Source organism: Cygnus olor, chromosome Z, assembly GCF_009769625.2.
Source record: "Cygnus olor isolate bCygOlo1 chromosome Z, bCygOlo1.pri.v2, whole genome shotgun sequence".
Lineage (NCBI taxonomy): Eukaryota > Metazoa > Chordata > Aves > Anseriformes > Anatidae > Cygnus > Cygnus olor.
In genome coordinates this window covers 3798699-3819241 of record NC_049198.1, presented here as the reverse complement: position 1 = coordinate 3819241, position 20543 = coordinate 3798699, and the positions used below count along the sequence as shown (strand labels likewise).

Here is a 20543-nt window from a genome sequence, read left to right as displayed (position 1 = left end):
CCTACCGGCAGTCAGCACCACCACCCACACGCCGTTTCTCTGCCTCGGAGCACCACCCTGTGGCCAGACCCTCCCACAGCTCCCCTCGCTTCCAGCCTCCCCACCAATCCGTTCACAAACGGTGTCAGCAGAGATAAATCCCGCCGGAAGCTAAGGATGAAGGCAAACTTTTCCCACTTCAGCTACACACTCTAACACTGGGCCCTTGCACCTCACGTACGCCCCGTTTAGTGTAACAAGTCAGGAGCGGAACAGATGCTGCGATGTTTAATCTCCCTACAAACCAGTCATGACTGCAGCGTACCGACAGCGCTGCAGCAAACCACAGAGAAAGGTAGTATTTAAATCTCAATGTAACAGCCAAAGGTGCAGGTATCCCGAGACACAATCAGCTCTGAAAGAGCGCCATCTCCTGAAAGGCAGGCACCAGGAGCATGACTTAGCAGCTCTAAGAAATACTGTCACGGTATGGGACTGCCAGAGGGTAAGAATAGGGGGAGGTACTAGCTACCACCCATGCCAAGACAGCTCGACAGCTTCCACAGGTGCGCGCCTTCCTCTGAGATCAGCTGCCTGGCAGAAAGGATAAGAGCAACAAGAGCAACCCTCAGTTGTCACGATGGGGACTGCAGTCAGCCACAGAAACCCACTGCTACCCCTCCCAGGTTTTACACAGGGAGTTTGATCTACTCAACAATCAAACATCCTCAACCAGAGTTCCTTTAGCAAGCACGTGTCCAGGGAAGTTGCGCACACGTGTACTTAGCGCAGCTGGCCAGAAGGGCAATAATTAAGAACAGAATATCCAAGTCTTCTTACATGGAAACTTTTATTCTTAGTGAGATCTGTACATTCAAGTCGCGCATACTTTTAAGTCTTTGATGGAGCTGGAGCATGTGGCCACAAAAACCGCCTGGTCTGTTTGAATGGTTACAAGTTTATGCCTCGAAAGTAGACAGGAAATTTGTGACTATTTCCTTCAACTTAGCTTCTGTCTGGTCAGAGATCTTCCCTTCGGTCCTGTTGAAACAGAGTTTAGTTAAGCTTCTGACACAGAAATAAATGCACTGTTAATTCTGAAGTAAAAAAAAAAAAAGAACTTTACTAACAGAACTTCCCTTCTCCTCAAGGAGAGTTAGTCCTGTTAAGAATTAAGGTTTGTCCACAAATACTCTCAGAGTCTTGTTGAACTGGGCACAGCTAAGCCACAGAGACGGAATGCACAAATCTGACTCAGGACAAAGCAAGCTAGAACAGTTCACAGGACATGACTGTGGAAATACTCAAATCCCCACAGTCAGCTCAGCAACAAGGCAGCTAGGAGCACTTAATCCACAGTATTCTAATAGCTTAATGCTATTAGCACGCCAAAAGCATGCCAACTCACTGCCTGAAGTGAGTTCAATTTCAGATTACAGGAGAAGCATGCAAATAGGTTCATATTAAGCATCAGCTGGATTTTTTTGAGTAAAAACTGTAGACGAGATGCCAAGATCTGTGTAACAGCGCAAGGACAGCAGGCAGGCTGATTTAACCTCCAGTCAGAGGCAGCAGAAGACCTGATGTTCGAGGATACACTACCTTAATGGTTCAGCGACCATTATCTGGGCTCCAGCTCCCAGGTCAGTACCCCGGGATGAACTAAGATAAATTATCGTACCTGATCGTGGAGAGGAGGGCCTGGTGCTGGCTCAGTACATGAGCCAGGAAAGCACTCTCAAATTTAGTGATTTTGCTGGGCTCCAGCTTGTCCAAGTGACCTCTTACACCAGCATAGATGACTGCAACCTGTTCCTCAATAGCCATGGGAACTGCATGAAAGAAAACATTCCTACCATCAGCAATTCTTGCACCAGGATACATCACTATCAGAGTCTCTCTGAAGATCAGCTCTGTGTATGCAACATGGTTCAAGTCAAGCCTGCATTTACAATACCCAAAGGACATCTTCATGCTGCCACAACGACCAACACCACAGACTAAGAGGGAATGCAGACGTGCTACACCCAAGACACTCACCGTACTGTCCTTGTTTGAGGAGCTCTGTCAGACGCACACCACGATTCAGCAGCTGCTGTGTGGCAGCATCCAGATCAGACCCAAACTGAGCGAAGGCAGCTACTTCACGGTACTGAGCCAATTCCAGCTTCATGGTACCTGCCACCTACAGTAAAAGGTGAGGGCACACCGAGTGTCACCAGTTTTTAAATGAATCTAGTTGTCCGTAGGTCATCTTCAGCTGACAGTTGTCACAAGTCAGCTAAACAGGTGATTAATCACATTTCTAAAAAATCCCCCACTGTCTAGCCTTTAACATCTTATTCCTCCCTGGAAGTATCACGATTGATACTTGTATCTGGATTAAAAAGCGTGGAATTAAGAGAGCATTCTCTGTATCCCGTTAGATCAGCACCCAGTTCAGCACAATGGAACTTTTGCCTATTTTCGACTGGTTTTGACTACTGTCAAACCTCTTTATGCAGACACTCTTCCCTCCACTCCCCATGCCCTGCTTCCTGCCAGTATGTGATGGAAATACCACAGACCCCATAAATTTGTTTTTTAGATTTTTTTAAGTTATTTCATAATGCCAAGGAATTCAAAACTTAATTCCCTTTGTATTCATGACTCTGTAAAGACCGAAATGGGTTGGACAGCCTACACACTACTCATCTCTGATGACAGGAACTATCGTTACATGCCTACCTGCTTCATAGCCCTGGTCTGAGCAGCAGAACCCACACGGGACACAGACAGACCGACGTTGATGGCTGGACGGATACCTTTGTAGAACAGCTCAGTTTCCAAGAAGATCTACGGGATAAATTTGTTTTATTATCCTGGTCAGAAGCCTCCCTCAGGCATACCAGTACATCTGTGTAACTTACTGGCAGACGAAGTGAAAGCCCTACCTGTCCATCAGTGATGGAGATGACGTTGGTTGGAATGTAAGCAGACACATCCCCAGCCTGAGTTTCAATGACCGGCAGGGCAGTCAGAGAGCCGCCTCCAAAGGAATCGTTCATTTTGGCCGCTCTCTCCAGCAGGCGGGAGTGCAGGTAGAACACATCACCTGGGTAGGCTTCACGGCCAGGTGGACGGCGCAGCAGCAGAGACATCTGACGGTAGGCAACAGCCTGTGCAGGACCATAAAGACAGCTCTCAGACTCCAGCGGCTCATTTAAAATTCTGAATTTTTAAGCCTCAGGTGATCTTACAGCTATAAGCATCAACGCTGGACCACAAGACCTATAAGCAATGCTTCCTGACCTGCTTGGATAAGTCATCATAGATGATCAACGCATGCTTTCCGTTGTCTCTGAAGTACTCCCCCATGGAGCAGCCTGAATAGGGAGCCAGATACTGAAGGGGTGCAGCGTCAGATGCTGTGGCAGACACCACAATAGTGTACTTCATGGCATCTGGAAAGAATTTGAGAGACTCGTCACTTAAGTACTTTACCTTATCATGGCAGTAATCAGCAAATGCAACATGCATACGAAGTGCTAGCTGCTGAAGTAAACCCAGGCAGTATCACTGGTTACAGGAAAGTACAATGGATGGTATTAACCTACCTGTTAGCTTGATGAACTCAGGAAATTTCAAGAGCAAGTTCACAGCAGCTACTGTCTGGCACTTGCAGATTATTTTTCATTTAAAGTGAGGCTTAAACTTTTACTAAGACACCCTTGGGCTCTAGAAGTCAGAGACCTGGAATTCTGATTTCTTGGCTTTTACAAGACGGTGCTACACTGCTTCGTAGTCCAAAACAAATTGCCACTAAAATACCTTTTTTTTTCTACTACATATGATTCCGCTTGACCAGCAGGCAAGAGGCAAAGTGCCGAAGTTCTTCTAAGCCCTGTTATATACGCAGCTTTTTTGCCAGACATTACTGTTTCTGAAAAGATGCTATCACATAATGAATTATGTTTGGACAGTAAAGTCTCTTCACCAGACTTTAAATTGCGGTTCACACTGATGTGCGTGCATACGAAGCAAATGCAAAGTCCATAAAAATACTTGCAGGCCACAGCTTATAATCAGGCCTGCCTGACTGCCACGAGGAAACTCCCCCAGCTCTGATGAAGAAACATGAAGGGTAACGTTTTCAGAAGCAATTCAACAGTTTCAGGGCATCATAATAGTTTTCTAATCCAATGAAGTGAAAAGGTGTCCCCTGGCCCTGCCGATAACTGTAAGAGCTTGTCTAGAAAAACCAAGTAGTTTTTTCATCTAATAAGAAAAGAATTCTGTCTATACTTTCAATTAGGAGAGTTCATAGTATTATTCATCATTACAAGAACAGGATGTCCTTATTTGCCAGGCTCAACCATCATCAGAAATCTGTACCTGCATCAGTGAGCCTCTTTACCAGCTGTGCAACAGTAGATCTCTTCTGGCCAATGGCAACATAGATACAGTACAGCTTCTTTTTCTCATCTGTTCCATCATTAAATCGTTTCTGGTTGATTATTGTGTCAATTGCAATTGATGTTTTCCTGTACAACACAGAGTTTGGTTAAGTTAAGCTACCCACTGTTCTCCTAACCTCCGCCCAGCTGCACTCAGGTTCGTACAGTAGAGCAGGCTGCATTCAAGTCTCTGTCTATGGAAACATTTTCGTTTGGGCATTTAACTTACCCAGTCTGTCTGTCACCAATGATCAGCTCACGCTGTCCACGGCCAATTGGCACCAAGCTGTCCACAGCCTTAATACCAGTCTGCATAGGTTCCCGCACAGAGATTCTGGGAATGATGCCAGGGGCCTTCAAGCCAACTCTCCTACGTGTCTTAGATGTAATAGGACCCTTAAAAGAGAGAAGAAACCCTGTTGCAGTCTGCACCACACAGGAGAAAGCTTAACGCTTAGCATTATTACACTTACCTTCCCATCAATGGGATTGCCTAGGGCATCTACAACACGGCCCAGCAGCTCTTCCCCAACGGGAACATCCACAATGGCACCAGTCCTCTTCACAACATCCCCTTCCTTGATCAGTCTGTCATTACCAAACACGACAACACCAACGTTGTCGGGCTCCAAGTTCAAGGACATTCCCTAGGACAAAGATCATGCTAACATGAGAAAAGCGATACCAACATCTACGGTGAATTCTTGATGCTTTAAAATATTGATGTCATTAGTCTACAGTGTGAAATATGGGATGCTGGCAACAATTACCTGCAACAATTATCAATGCTCTGCTTACATCCAATCATAGAATACCCTGAGCTGGAAGGGACCCACAAGGATCGAGTCCAACGCGCTTATCTTCTCCCGTACTGGTGACAGAACCTGCCTAAGCCTTCAGTTTACTACAGAATTATACTTGCAGCAATCATTCCTCTCCCAAAGAAAAACAGAAAGGATAAGTAGGTTTCAAATACATTTCTCTTGCCTAGGAATTCAACAGGAGAATTGGCTTATCTGCATGAGGCAAGCCAGGGCATTAACAATTCTGGAAGAGAACCTGCAGTAGTATCAGGGAACAGTCAGCTTTTTAACTCTAGTCCACCCTTAGGACTAGGAGAAGTCACTAAATTGTGCACTGTACTGGATCACAGAGCTTATTCTTCAATGGTAATGATAAAAGCCTGCCTAAAACCTAAGAAAACAAAATCCAGTGCCAAATTAGCCCTTAACACTTCCTAGAGGAAGGCAAATAAAGCTCAAGTGTTGGCCAAGAACCAGATAATGATACCAAAAACAAAGTATTACAAATTCAAACAATATTTGCTTTTTGTAGTATTTGACTAGCAGTCAACTAGTTACTACACATTAAAATTACAATTAAGTCTGTAAAAGCCTCATATGGGTAAGACCAAACACAGTCTGAGATTCTCCTTTAAAAAGTCATCTTTTAATTTCTACGATAAATAAACTGCTTTAGTGAAAGCTCACCTTCAGCCCAGAAGAAAACTCAACCATTTCTTCTGCCTGCACATTTCTTAGGCCATACACACGGGCAATACCATCACCAATCGAGAGCACACGACCAGTTTCCTCAAGTTCAGCAGAGGTGTCAGCTCCCAAAATACGTTCCTCAAGAATAGAGGATACCTCAGCAGTGCCTAGGAAAAGGTATTTCAAACCAGATTTAGTGAATTACGGCAGAGTATAAATTCAGTGAACTTGTCTTTAACTCACAAGCCAAGGTACCCTCTCCCAGGTATACCGTAAGTTCTAGCAGGAAACATTCTTCCTTACATATAACGCAAAAGGTAAGTAATAGTTTGTGTTCACAGACAATAAACACAGCTTCAACTCATCACTGAACAGACTTCAATCAAAACACTGATGGCTGTTTAGTTTTGTCATTGATTTCCTTCAGTATGTCCTACCGTGTTAGCAATCCCTCCCTCTGGAGGGCCATTAGGCTAAGTAGATTAGACTTCACTCAGAAAGCAGAGACATGCTCTCTCTGCAGGCAGTGCATTTACTTAGACTGGACGCATGAAAACACCAACTCATTTGTAAACCAGCATATTCTAAAGGCACTTAATACATTTACAGAGCAAGCTGTTCAATATAAGCTATAACAATATGTTTTCCATCTTCCTCCGATTTGGCAGTATGCCCCCAACAACTTTTTATTTCCTCAGCTAGGAAACAGTAAGCAACACAGTGAAACTTATTTCCTAATAATACCTTTACTAGGCCTAAACCACATCAAGAATTGTACATAAACTGCTACCAAAACACAGCTACGCAGTGCTGCTGCCTTCTCGGATGCCAGCAGCACAAGAGTTATAATCAAGGACAAAAGGTCAAAGCAGGCCTGAGAAGGCCATCCTTTCTCTAATATGGCCAACAAGCAGACAGGAAATTGGAATTTGAGTCATTTTTCAAGTTGTTCTGCAGGACTGAAAGACTGAATTGGGTATTTGGGAGGCAGACAAGCTGAGTAAGCCAGCTGACATGTGATCACCCCATTGGTTTGGACATACTTTGAACAATTATTAAAGTTAGGTCTGACAGATGTGACCATGTAACTGATACTTCACTTCCCAACCCTGGCAGTACATAAGTGTCCTCAAGTGTTTTGTCAGCTGACACATGCACCTCACACTCCAAGTTCAAATTACCTTGTCTGACTGATCAAGGTCTTAAACAGTACTCTTATAATAATAAGGGCCTTTCTTCAGACTCACCGGTTTTCTGGAAATGTGTTTTGGAGGCATGGATGTTTCTTGTGGCGACAAACGCTGCACCCAGGGTGTTTCTGGAAACCTAAAATAAGTAATTGGTTCAGTAAGTGAATCCTCTTTCATCACACAAAATACAGTATTTAAAAAGAGACTACATTAAAGTTTCTCAGTATGAGGTTAGATATTTAGTGTGTCTCCATTTTGAACTGAGCTCCAAAGCTCTGCATTCACAAGTTGCAGTTACAGAACCAAACCCAACATGAATAAATAACCACAGGCACTAAAAGAGACTGCTCTAAATCGCTGCGTTTTTCTGCACAGCCTTTGTGTTGCACTGTCACCACCACAGCACTGCAGCAGCTCCCACAGCAGCACCTCCTCTCATCTGCCAACATTCCCTGTGGCATCAAAAGCTCGGGGTACAAATAAATTAGCGAAGACCTCATGCATCTGCACAAGGGAAAATAAGGTTATGTCTTAGGAGGATTGATTTCTCGGTGAAGTGAGGACTGACCTTTCCTTGTAAAGCCTAAGGGCAAATTTTCTGAAGCACGGCTAAAATATATATGAGTGCACAAAAGAAAAAGCTGTGATAATGAATGCATTAAATGGTTATTATAATTATAAATCCTGAAGCTCACAGTGCAGTTCCGCAGCAGCATGCACACGATTTCTCTGAAATCCCATGAAGGCCTGCGTTCACCTTCACAAGGGACACGGACTGGAGATGCCCCAGGAGCGCCCCACACCCCGTGGTGCCCCCCAAGGGCTGCGCACCCCAAAACCCCCCGACCCACCGGTACTTCGCCTCTTTCACCCCCACCCCTCATGGCCCAATTTTCACCTTCAGCGAAGGGCACGGCGCCCCTAACCCTATCCCCATTCCCCAAACCAACCCAACCCTAGCCGGGCCCGGGCCCCTGGGTATTTTGGGGATCCCCCCCCTCGCCCCCACCCCACCCCGGACCCCCAAGGGCCGCTCGCCCATCCCCGGCCGAGCCCAGGAGGCCGCGGCCCCTCAATGTCACCGCGGCCCCCAAGATGGCGGCGGCGGCCGCCCATTCCCTCAGCCCTCAGGCTGGGTGGAGGGGAAGGCGAGCTCACCAGGCCGGCATGCCGCGGCAGGGAGCGGGCGAGGGTGGCGGCCAGGCGGGCGGAGAGCATGGCGGCGGCGGTGGCTGAGGACTGCGGGGCGAAGCAGACGGGAGGAGACTACCGGCCCCGCGCTCTCTCCACAAAATGGCGGCGCCGCGCTCCGCCCTAATGGGCGGCGAGGCCACGCCTGGGGCGGGGCGGGGGCTCAGAGAGCTGACCCGGCCCCTCAGCCCTCCCTCTGTGCGTGTCTGGAAAAACAGAGAGAAATGGGGTGTTCAGAAAAATAGGCGTTATGGCAGGTGCCCTCGACATGGCACTGAGTGGGCGGAAGGGCCGGGGAGGGGGGCGTGTGGGGCTGGGGGCTTCACCCGTCTCGTAGCAGCCTCTGGAGGCTGAACATGTTGCAGAAAAGCACTTAAATCTCTTAAAAACTTAAATCTACGCTCTGGGAAAGAAGGTAAAAAGGCCGCAGCGTGCAGCGCCTTGCTGGTCTTCGTGACCTGACAAAGCGGCTTATTTATTTCTCAGCCCATCTCTTGCTAACGCCGGTGTCCTAAAAGGTGACCCCATGGCTGCTTGGGTGCCCTCGGCAGTGACAGCCACACAGCGCCTCGCTGCGAGGCCCGTAGGCGGGGAGGGTGCCAAAGGTCGGGCAGCACGCCGGGACAGCAGCCTTGGAGTCATGCAGGAGTCTGGTAAGGCTCCCAGCAGGCCTTTGCAGGAATTGTAAATGTTAGTCAAAAAGGAGCACAACTTTTTTACGCGAGTAACGATCCACAAGCTATTCAGGTTCTAACTTTTGCCCTTTAGTATAGAAAGATAATTTGCACCTTCTTGGTGAAGGGTTTCATGTGTCTTTTTTTTTGTAATTTGTATCGTGATATGCACGAAACATACAATTCCATCAAAAATCACTTCAATATTTTACTGATTAAAGACTTTTCTTAAACTATTGGGTACGTAAGAGGAAAAAGCAAATTCTTTCAAAACATTCAGAGCACTTCAATCAGCTCTGTTAAAAGCAATGGCTGCAGTTAGTGAATTGAACCAATTTTTTATTTTATGATCTGGATGAGGGGATCGAGTGCACCCTTGTTCACAGACAACACCAAGTTAGGTGTGTTGATATGCTTAAGGGTGGGGGGGTCCTGCAGAGGGATCTGGATAGGCTGGACCGATGGTCCGAAGCAAAATGTATGAAGTTCAACAAGGCTAAGTGTCAAGTTCTGCTATTGAAGCACAACAACCCCATGCAATACTGCAGGCTAAGGGAAGAGTGGCTGGAAATCTGTCAAACGGAAGGAGACCTGGGGGTGTTGGTTGATAGCCAACTGAATATGGGCCTGCGGTGTGCTCAGGTGGCCAGGAGGGCCAGCGGCACCCTGGCTTGTATTAGAAATAGCATGGCCAGTAGGACTAGAGAAATGATTGTCTCCCTGTACTTGGCTCTGGTGGGGCTGCACCTTGGGTGCTGTCTTCGGTTTTGGGCCCCTCGCCGCGGCGGGGACATTGAGGTGCTGGAGCATGTCCAGAGAAAGGGCAACAAGGGAAGGTGAAGGGTCTAGAGAACAAGCCTTACAAGGACTGGTTGAGGGAACTGGGGTTGTTTAGCCTGGAGAGGGGGAGGCTTTGGGGAGATCTTGTCGCTCTCTACAACTACCTCAAGGAGGTTGTGTCAGGGTGGGGGTCAGCCTATTCTCCCATCCAACAAGCAAGAGAACAAGAGGAAATGGCCTCAAGTTGCACCAGGGGAGGTTTACGTTGGATATTAGGAAAGATTTCTTCACTGAAAGGGCTGTGAGGCATTAGAGCAAGCTGCCCAGGGAGGTATTTGAGTCACCATTCCTTCAGATATTCAAAAGACATGTAGATGTGGTGCTTAGGGATATGGTCTTGCTAGGTTAATGGTTGACCTTGATGATCTTGGGGGTCTTTTCCAGCCTGGGTGGTTCTATGATTCTATGATTTTATTTGCGCTTTGAGATTTTAAAGTTAGGATATTGTAACCTCATATCTAAGGTGTTACATGTAAGCTTTAAATAGAAAGCTCCCTGTTGCTTGTCTGTTAGCAACCTTGTGGCTGAACTGCACTGGCTGGATAAAGCAATAGGCTTTAAAAAGCCTTTGAAAAGAATAAAGCAAAAGGGCTTCAGGTGCTGAAAATCAGACCCAAAAAGACAAACGAGAGGACAACCGCGGCTGTGGCTACGTCGCAGAGGCGGCGCGGGCTCGGTGCTTGCAGTGAAGGCGGTGAGGGGGGCAGCGGGGCGCTCCCTCAGGACTACAACTCCCAGCAGGCCCCGCGGCGCGCGGGGAAGGCCGGGGCGGAGGCGGGAGGCTCAAGGCGGCGGCTGATGGCTGAGGCCGAGGATATGGAGGGGAAGCTGCGGCGGGTAATGGCGGCGGGGGGCTCCGAGCCCCTGGGGGCTCCGAGCCCGCGTGGCCCCGGCACCGCTCGGCCCTGGGCTCAGGGGAGTAAGGGGCGGTGGGGGGCTGTGGTGGTTGGGGTCGTCATTGCGTCCGTAGCGAACAGAGCGTGAGAATAAAAAGGTGACATTTATAAAATTAGGAGATGAGCAGGGGTCCTGAAAACATGAGGAAAGTTAAAAGGCTCTCTAAACTACAGGGGGTGTCCGAAGCCGAGACGAAGGGAGCTGCGTCCCCTTCCACCACCAGTGCTTTGGCTGCTGTAGGAGCTGCTCGTCAGTAGCGCAGAGCTCGCAGCGCTTCAGCTGTTTTCTCTCATCTCACCTGGCTGTTTCTTTCTTTCCCCCCATTCTCCGGCAGGTTAATTCATGGCTAAAGAAAGTGTTTGACAATCAGCCCATTCCGCAATACGAAGTGAACGCACAGACCATTGATATCTTGTGTAAGCTTGAAGAATACAGTGAAGCCAGAGACAGAGATATTGCTTTCCTGATAGAAGACATAGAGCTGAAGGCAGAAGAATATGAAGCAGATGGTGAGTTAGAAGCTCCAGTTCTTGGTTTCATCACAGTTTTCCTTAGTTACCTCGCAGACTTTTTTTATTAAAACTTTATCACCTAGCGTATTTAAAAAACAAACTAGCAATAAGCTTAGCTTTTGTTATGGTACAGCTTTTACTCCAACGTGCTTCATGCTTTCCTTTCAGCAAAATACACTCTTGACATAAGGTTGGTCAAAAGCAATTTTTTGGCCAGCTTGAGCGGGCTGTAAATGTGGACAGGCAGGTTGATTGCTAAAGCCTCCTAGCCTGCTGGGCTAAGATTGCTAAAGCCTCCTAGCCTGCTGAATAAGAACAGCATTAGAATATTGGCTGGATAGATTGCAGAGAGACCCTACAGCTAATTTAAGAGTCTGAGCTGGTGCTAATCCACTGTTAAGGAAAACACTTGAGGAATCTGAAACAACAGTGAGGTGATTAAGTTATGCTCTTGCAGCCTGGACTCTGTGTCCAATAACATTTTTTCTGGAGCAAGTGAGTGGTTCAGGGGGCCATAATAGATCTTAACACATGTGCTAAAGGATCTTCCCCTCATTGACTTCTTTCAGGAGGGAATTTTACTGCTCTGTAAAGAGAGTGACGTTGCACACAAGAAGACAATGTTGTAAAAACCCTATTTGATTTTTTTCTTCAAGTCCTCTAGTGATTTGACATCAAATGAATAGTAATGGAGACTGTGCAGTTGACTTAGGCTGTCAGAGAACGTGGACGCTACCAGACAGGTATGGGTGTGAGCTCTGCTGCAATTTCAGACTCCCCTGGTAGGAAGGAATATCATTACTAGCAGAGGTTTCATATGACAAGCATGATGGCTCTTTCCATAATAGCAGAGAGGTAAAAAAATCATCTGGAGTGGAATTGGGTCCTACCTAGAGCTAAAATAACAGTTATATTAAAAAAAATAAATCTTTTTTGGTTCAACTTGTTTTTCAGCTAACTATCTAGAGGGCCTTCTCACAGAAGGCCTGGGTCTTTCATTATCCAGCCTGTCCAGCGAAGGCACCGCCTACCTCAACACTCTGGTGAACAGCGCAATGACACTCGAAACGAAGGACACCTCTCTTGCCAGGTAATTCTTCCCACTCTGCATAAGGGGTGATGGTCTGTGCTATTTCCCTTTCTACAGTTTCAAACTGTACTTTCACAACAGGGGTCTTACTTGTCCAGCTTCTTTGGCACCATTGGGGCAGCTTTGGAGGACACAGAAACTGAGCACAACACTTGATTTTTCCCTGTAAGGAAAGTCTCTAAAGCCCAGAAGGTGCCTTAGCCACAATTAAATCTCTTTTTGGCCCATGCCTTCGTGATCAGTGCCTGTGGGATGTGTCCCCTACAACTGTCCACAAGCTGGAGCAGCTTTTATACTGCCGAGGCAAGGACTGTGGAAGTGTAGCTGGTTGTTTAGTCTCAGCTCCTCTCTTATAAGGCCTCAGTTATTGTAAGGAGATTTCCTTGTCTCAGCCACAGAGCAATTGCAGCTGTTAGTCTGTTCTTTCTTAGCCCCTCTGCTTGGCCTTAAACTGTAACACTGCAGGAGTCCCTTGAGCATCCTCAGTAAGGAGGAGCTGAAATCTGCCTTGGAATACAATTTTTTAAAATCATGTTCAGGAGCTTTGTTCTTACAGTTCTTTAGAGACAGAGGGGCAGGCAGAACTGAACAATTTGAGAAGAATAAGTGGATGAAATACTTCTGGGTGTGTCCCAGGGACATGCACTTTCAGGAACTGAATTTCAAAGGCAATTTGGCAAGCCAGGAGTGGAGCATTTTATTATTTCAAACCTGGTGGCTATATTCACTAGAATGCCAGGTCCTGCTTAGCCTTTCCCAGTACTCAGTTTGCTGGGCTGTTTCCCCTTCTGGACTAAATCTCTGCTAATTAAGAGAAGCAAATACCTTCAGTGATTTATTTTCCTCTTCTAAAATACCTGGTAGTAAGTTACCTGATGCATCATAACATGAGAAAAACAGGTCATTTGTGGAAAGTGTGTGCGGGGTAAACAACAATAATTCTGAACTTCATAAAAGTTGACTGAATATTCCCACTGAATCTTTCTTTCCACCAGCTTCTTCTCTGCCATCAACGATATGAGTTCCAAGCTGTACGCAACAGATTCAGAAAACAAAGAAATGGAACTGGAGTTGACTGATATTAAGAAAAAACTAACTGCTGCACTGGTGCTGGAAAAGCAGTTAGAGGAGTGAGTAATGGATGAGAAGGGGGAAAGATGTAAGCAGTGCTGCTGATCTCTGCCGTGTGGTGTGTTCCTTGTGACAACTAACGGGGTAACCGAACTGACAGGTTTTTGATGCATCTGTAATCCACAGTATTGGGAAGTATCTGCCAAAAGCTGTGTGTTATGGGCACATTCAGAAGTCAAAAGACTTTGGGGCTAAGATCAGACCTATTATTTTAAACCAAAAATGGTTTACGAGCAGTTTTCAGATTTGGGGCAGCATCTTCCACCAGTTCTATTCAGCTGAGGTTGAAGGCAAACCACATCTTACCACACTTACTGTGGGCTTTGTAGTTAGAGTGAAGGAGCCAGGCAAAACCAAAAAGATTCCTAGGTAAGAATTTCCTTTAACCAGTGAAAGTCTAAAAGAAAAAAATAATGAGTATCAAGTCCATTCCCTAAAGGATGTCATCTGAAGGGCTTTGCCAAGTACACTATGATCAGCCCCTCCCTGGGCATTGGTCCAGATGATCTCCACAGTTCCATTCTAATTATTGTCTGGTTCTGTCAAAGTTGTAATTGTGGTGCTCTTGCAGCACAGATGGAAGACTCACACGTCTCTCCCAGTTTTGCCATGGCCCCTTTCTATGCTCATAAGTTTAGCCTGCATAACATGTCCCTAAGTGAATTAATTACAGAATTAAGCAGAAGACTGTTACTCTGTGCTGTTACACAGATGGCTTTCCCCTCGACCTTTCATCCTGTGGCCCTTGGGAGCCTGGAGTTGACAGCCATGGATATTTTCGTGGGGGAATCTCACAGGAAAACGCAAGCATTCTCTCCCTCTGGAGTTGGTTGTATTATGGTGTTTAGCTTGAGCATAGATGACTAAGTGGTATGTGAATACTGGTGTCTCTTTGGATGTAAAGGTTTGTTTCTTTTTCTTTTTTTTTTAGGGATCTTAAAAAAACAAAGGAACATCTTGAGGTAGAAAGAGACAAGGCTGAGAGCCGATCCCAGAACTCGAAGTTCCTGACAGACAAATCTGAGGATTTCAGAATCAGGATTAAGGCTGCTGAGGTAGACAGAAGGAATTACCTAACAGGATGCTGTAATAGGTTGGCATAGTTGTGATTGGTCAGGCCCAAAACTAGTTAGGGATATTGCTGGAGCTTCCTAAACTCCTGGATTTAGGGCTTCCTAAACTTCTGGATTTTGGACATGTGGGCTAACAGGATGAGTCGTTACCATACTTCAGTTGTTCCCGATAAGTAGACACATTCTTCTGAATGTCTTTTGGTAAATGCAAAGATACTTTCCCTTTTGAGAATATTAGCTCAGACTACTTTGTGCTTGCTGTGATGTACTGTTAACTTGTCTGTATACTCTTATATTAACAGTAGAGCTTATGATTCACTGAGGAAAATTGTGTCAAAATCCTGAATATAGCCATTTGGGGAGGATTAATGAATGATTAAATGTTGAAGGCAGAAGTTGTTCCGTCTTCTTCACCCTTACCTATGTGGTGAAGGATACGTGAATGCTTTATTTAATACTTGGATGCTGTTCAATATCCTGACAAATACCAGATAGAAAATGTTGAATTAGTGTTAATGACATTTTACTGAGAAACCTCTTCACAGCCTTGCCATGTGCTCTTCTCCCACTAATTTTCTGGAAAGATTTGTTATTCTTGGAATAAATTTTAGTAGTGACTGATTTCATACACCAGCTAGAGCTGTAGTTCAAGTAGCATGTTTCTACTCTTTTCAGACTGTGTTCTTGTCTGCCTCTTTCAATCAAAACCCAAGGAAATGGCAAAATTTTTCTTTCCTCTTATGTTTTGTCATTTATGTTTGAACTCTTTCCTGTTTGTAGGAGCAGCTTGCTGCCACAGGGTTGGATCAATCATTGATGCATCAGTCACTAGTGAGCATGTCTGAGGTAGGTCTGATGGTACAAGACAGATGTTTCTACAGCAATCCATGTTGCAAATGGAGTAGATATTCTGTGGAATATATCTCATTACATGCCTGCCAGTGTATTGCAATTACTAAATAAAATGACCCAGCTGATTGCTTCTAGTGTGTGTGAAATACAGCTGCTCTCAAATCTCTCAAATGCTGCTGAGCTAAGGGAGGAGGTCGAGTGAAACCCAGATTCTGAACCTCTGTGTGCCTTTTTCTTGTCTTTAAACCTAACATTTTAAGCTAAATCATAAGTCCAGCAGGATGTTTTTTTAAGGAAAAAGCACATTTCTTGAGTTACTAGCTATAGGTCATCCAGCTTTGTTCTGAGTATTTATACATATTTAATGTGTTTGAGTTGTTCTGTCTGCACTCAACATGTTTTAATGTTACCTGCTATTACTGTAACGGGCATTTCAGTCTCTCTTTTCATCTCTTTTACTATCTTTTCTTGCCTTGTTAGGTTGAACAATTAAAATACATTTCCTAAATGTACGTTGTCATTCTTGTGAACCAGCGCTGGGTGGCAATGTTGACATTGCACAGTGTTTCAGAAGAGTGCCAACTAAAAATCGTGTTGGAATTTTACATACAAAATGGCATTGGAACCTTTCTAGTCTTTATCTGACCTTCATCATCTTCCCAAACCTGAGTAAAAGGGCATGTTTGACTCACTGGCATTTCTATGTCTGCTCTGCCAAGAGCACTGTAAATTAGGCAGCACGAATGACTTCATCTTCAGAGTGCGTTTTTTTGGAATGTCTTAGGTTGATTATTTGAAAAAAATTATGGGCTTTGTAATGTGTTAAATTTTAAGCCCCATGGAGAAGCTACTTCCCCTTGTTAACAGAATGAGCAAAGCAGTGCATGTTTGGGGACTCTTTTTTTCTGTTGCATGTGCAAAATTTTCACACACAAGCCGTAGGCATGAGACTGTATCTCCTTCCTTGGGGCTCAGGTCTGTGTGTGGCCTACAGTGATGTCGACCATGAAAGTCCTCTGGTGGCTTCTGAGTTGACAGGCTTCCTCCTGTCAGGGAGGTGAGATTGGGTGGTTATCCTGTAGGTAACAATGCTGTATGTTCTCAGAAAGGAAGAGGAAGTACATCTGTGTAAAAATTTGAACTGGGTTTAACTGACTGATAGCTGAGTGAATGGTAGATTTTTAGTTCTCTGTGCATTTTGAGAAAGATCGCAAGATCTCTAACCAACATGGGTGAATTCTGAAATGCCGTAGATAATTGTAAATGTACTTCGCTGATTTACATCACTTCTACAAGTAAGACTATGGAATGTAATCTACTTTGTTCTGTCCACAGAAACTGGCTGAAATGCAGAAAGAAATTGTGCTTTTGAAGAAGAAACTCGAGTCCTACCTAGATTTAACTCCTGTAATTATTTTTCACTGTCCTTTTATATGTGCAGTCAGATTAACTTCAATGGACTTCAGAAATATAAAGGAAATTGTTGCGTGTTTCAATAGATAGAGAGATCTCTCTAGAGATCTATTAATGAGTTGTGTAAACAAAAGACTTCAATTAAACAGGAAGCTGTATATTGATTAATCAAAGCCAAAAAAAAATAAGTGTGTTTGCCTGGCAAACTTTGCTCTAACAAAACGTCTAGGAATGTGACGTGAAGAAATAAGCTGGTTGAGCTCAGTATCAAGATGAATTAGCTAGAAATTAAAAATTTAGAAGAAAATGTAGTTTCTTAGTATAACAGAAACTTTTAGATTACATGTGTCCTAATAAGTTAGTAAATCAGGCTGTCAATATGGCAGACACAGCACACAGTGCAGAGGTTGAAGCTCTGAGCAGCGTTGTAAAAATGATGAAGAAATACCCATATGTAGACTTTGTTCCCTAAGCAAGTACTGTAGCTTGTACGAGTACTGGCTGCTCCGTCATTTTCCTTGATTTCTCTTGTGGGTGCTGGGAACACACCTCATTAGGCTGGTCTCTGAAGCACCTTTTATAAAAATGATTTTACTCGTTTCAAATGAGAAAAACCCATGTTACAAAAGACTGTTTCAGTTGAGGGCAGTTCTGTAAACAATAGTGGCTTAAAGAAATTGTGGGGAAACGGTAAATCTGTGAAACAAATGTGTTTGGCTTTGTGTGATGTGTGTATGTCACTGCCTGAGATACTTGGGACAACTCAGCACAGGTATTTCTGATCTCCTTTGGAAGATCACCACTACTTTTACAGATGAGTATCAAGGATTTTCTGTCATTCAAGTGAGATTTGGTGAAAACTAGAGCGGATAGTTGAGTGGGTTTTGGCTTCAGTAAATAAAGCCGTAAACTAAATGATCGCAGGTGTACTTGAGTTACCCGGTATGGCTCCTGTTACCTCCTCATCTGAGCACCCCGCAGTCCATAATACAGGTAACCTCCGGGAGGTGAACGATTTATCCCAATTTTTATAAATAGGGAGTAGAGGTCCAGAGAAACAAAGGGAGTCGTCCAAAGTCATGTAGAAATTCTGAGATGGATCATGTATTTTGTGTTGTGAACTGGGGACCTGTCTGCTGGACCACCCTTCACCCCCTCAGCCCTAACAGAGTTCTTGCTCCTCAGCACACCTTCCTGTAACCTGATTTCTCCCTTATACAAGTAATGCCATCTCCCTCCTAGAACAAAAAGATGAAGGGAGAGGATGGGACTGATTCTCTTTTAAATCCATCTTACTCCAAGAGGCAGCTGCCTCCTCTCCTCAGGCAAAACAGGATGTTCAAATTGGATTAGGTTCCCCAATTCCTCCCTCCCCCTGACTCCCTGTCAGTGGAGACAGGGAGAGCCCTGATGCCTTGCTGCTGGTGCAGACAGAATGAAGGAGGAGGGTTCATACTTGCACACTGCTAAAAGCTTGTGCTCTGGTAAATTCATTCCTGGATATGTTTAAAATCTAGTTCCTCAATTGGTAGTTTTGGAAAATGTCTAAAAATATTTCTTTAGACATCAGGTTATAGCAGAATCTTGAAAAATATCTGATTGTCCAAACCAAACTGATAATAGGCTTTTAATGTCAGTATCTATAGCATGTGAAGGTTGTACACAACTGATTTTATTATCCCTGAAATCCCCTGGGGCGCATGATTAGAGTCTTGCAATGATGCAGGAACTCTGTGATTCAAGTTGAAATATTGATTTTTATGCCATTTTCTCTCATTAGAATCCTTCCCTTGTACAAGTGAAGATTGAAGAAGTAAAACGAGAACTGGTAAGAGTTTTTATCTTTCACAGGGACTTAAATGGGTGCTGTCATTCCAAAACGAGCTATATGCATTAATCGTTCGTGGATTTATCTACCTCATATTATAGTCTTAGTGATCTCTAGAGGGAAATTTTTGCTCTGGTATGGCAGAAGTAGTGCATATTGGTAGGAGGAACTGTTGCAGGAACGATATCTAAAGCTACAAAGGCAGTTGAGCATAATGGTATCAGCGGGGATTAGGTATCTGTATCCCTCTGGATTTTCTGCTTCACCTGTCAGAACGTTTATTCACTCAACTGTGCTAGAGCTTCTTGGTCTCATGACCTTCATTACTGTGCCTGAATTCTCAAAGGGTAGTAGGGCCCATGTGTTATTGAACAGCTGCCTTGTCGTCTGCAACAGGGACCTTTCCCTATAAAAAAATAATGCCTGTTTCATACATGCTTGTGTAACCTGCAAGGCATTGTTGGGAAAAACTTCATCTAAAGCTGTTTTAGAAGTCTATATGTACCTTTCCAGAGCGAGCTGGGCCATGTCTGAACATAGAAGCTGTCTCTTATTTCTCTGGGTTACTGTCTGCTCGTTTATAGATACGGCACAAGGTATTTAGTGATAAGCCTTACAACTGTGATCAGAAAGCACATTTATTTGAGAGTATTCTGTATGTTTTCAGATGGGACTAGTCAGATTGGTGATCCACTTATTTTTATTCCAGAAATACATGTTCCAGAAATACAAGCTCACCTTAACGGTCTGTAAGGCTTTTCTCAGGTGTGTACACCCTGGAGCGTATCAGTTCAGCTTGAAGGTGTCCCACTGGGGCATAGTACAAAGGCTACCAAGTGCTTTTGGCTGTTCCTTTGGAGGTTCCTCTATAGTGACTACTGACACTACTGCCACTTGCAGGAGCGAGTACTTTCAGTTCAATGCTTGGGTTAATCAGTGCTAATAATATCCTGAGGTTTGATCTCTGCAGATGTGTTTGTGTCAGAAGAATATACAAAAACTACTGTGTGATCGCTGAGTCCTCTCGTGCCTTTTTTTTCCTTCTAGAATGCCGTGGAGGCAGAGTTCGCAAGGCAAATTGACGTGCTGACTCTTGAGATGCCAGAACCCAGTAAACACAAGTTCACCTGAAGTGGCTTGAATGGAAGATTTCTCTTCCAAATTTCTATTTTACTTGCACTAGTTTGGACTTACTGTATTTCTGCAGCTTTCTGCCTTACTCTTCTTGCTGTTCGATGGCATGCTTGTGGCCTCTCAGTAAGTGTAATCTTTTTGTAAGGGTTCAGGTAGCCATGCATTTGTAAATGTCACTTACTTTTTTCATAAAATAACTTGCAAGCTTCTTCTTTTCTCTCAGTCATTTTTCCATATGTGATACAAACCTGTAACCAACCTCCAGATGGCACCTTCACCCGGAACTGTCCCTACCAGCATCTGGTAGGCCCTTACCACACAGAATTGAACAGACTGTCTGGCTTTACTCTTTCTCTGTCTGGGCTCTGGATTGTATTTTTTTATTCCCCTGGAGTCCTTGCTTTGGTGGTGCAAATATGGTAGTGACAGATGCCTTGCACCTACGAGACCGTTGGCTTTTGCTCTCTTTCTTGTTATTTCAGAATTGGAGAGCCATCATTTTTTTCTACCACACATAGCATGTCTAATGTTTACCAAGTTCTTGAAGATGAATTGTAGATGTGTCTGAAGTGTTTCTTAGTTTGGGTGGTTTCTTTAGGGAGGAATGCAATCAACTTTATTTAATGTCTTCATCAGGGATTTGATATGTTAATCAAAACAAATGATATGAAAATACTGCCTAGGGCCATATAGGGGCCTATAATAGGGCCTAGAATCATAGTTCCCATTGTGTTTTAAAGCCCTCAGCATTTGGGACATCCCACAAAGGGGATTTGTGTGTGTGTGTGTGAACAATGGCTGTCTACTTTA

At 44.6% G+C, this 20543-nt stretch overlaps 2 protein-coding genes across 2 annotated transcripts; one reads left to right on the top strand and one right to left on the bottom strand.

The window, feature by feature from the left end:
• Window positions 1-815: 815 nt before the first annotated feature.
• Window positions 816-8427, bottom strand: ATP5F1A (ATP synthase F1 subunit alpha). Its single transcript, XM_040540995.1, has 12 exons — window positions 8257-8427; window positions 7156-7234; window positions 5906-6075; window positions 4889-5062; window positions 4645-4811; window positions 4354-4502; window positions 3271-3422; window positions 2913-3137; window positions 2707-2814; window positions 2020-2164; window positions 1661-1811; window positions 816-1020 (listed from the first exon to the last, which is right to left on the bottom strand). Exons 1-12 carry the CDS (start codon window positions 8314-8316, stop codon window positions 939-941), a joined length of 1662 nt encoding a protein of 553 aa, XP_040396929.1. The 5' UTR covers window positions 8317-8427; the 3' UTR covers window positions 816-938.
• A 2097-nt stretch (window positions 8428-10524) lies between these two features.
• On the top strand, window positions 10525-19939 carry HAUS1 (HAUS augmin like complex subunit 1). The gene is made up of 9 exons (XM_040541617.1): window positions 10525-10640; window positions 11035-11209; window positions 12167-12302; window positions 13298-13432; window positions 14365-14488; window positions 15287-15352; window positions 16694-16765; window positions 18552-18599; window positions 19647-19939. Exons 1-9 carry the CDS (start codon window positions 10602-10604, stop codon window positions 19728-19730), a joined length of 879 nt encoding a protein of 292 aa, XP_040397551.1. The 5' UTR covers window positions 10525-10601; the 3' UTR covers window positions 19731-19939.
• The last annotated feature ends 604 nt before the right edge of the window (window positions 19940-20543 follow it).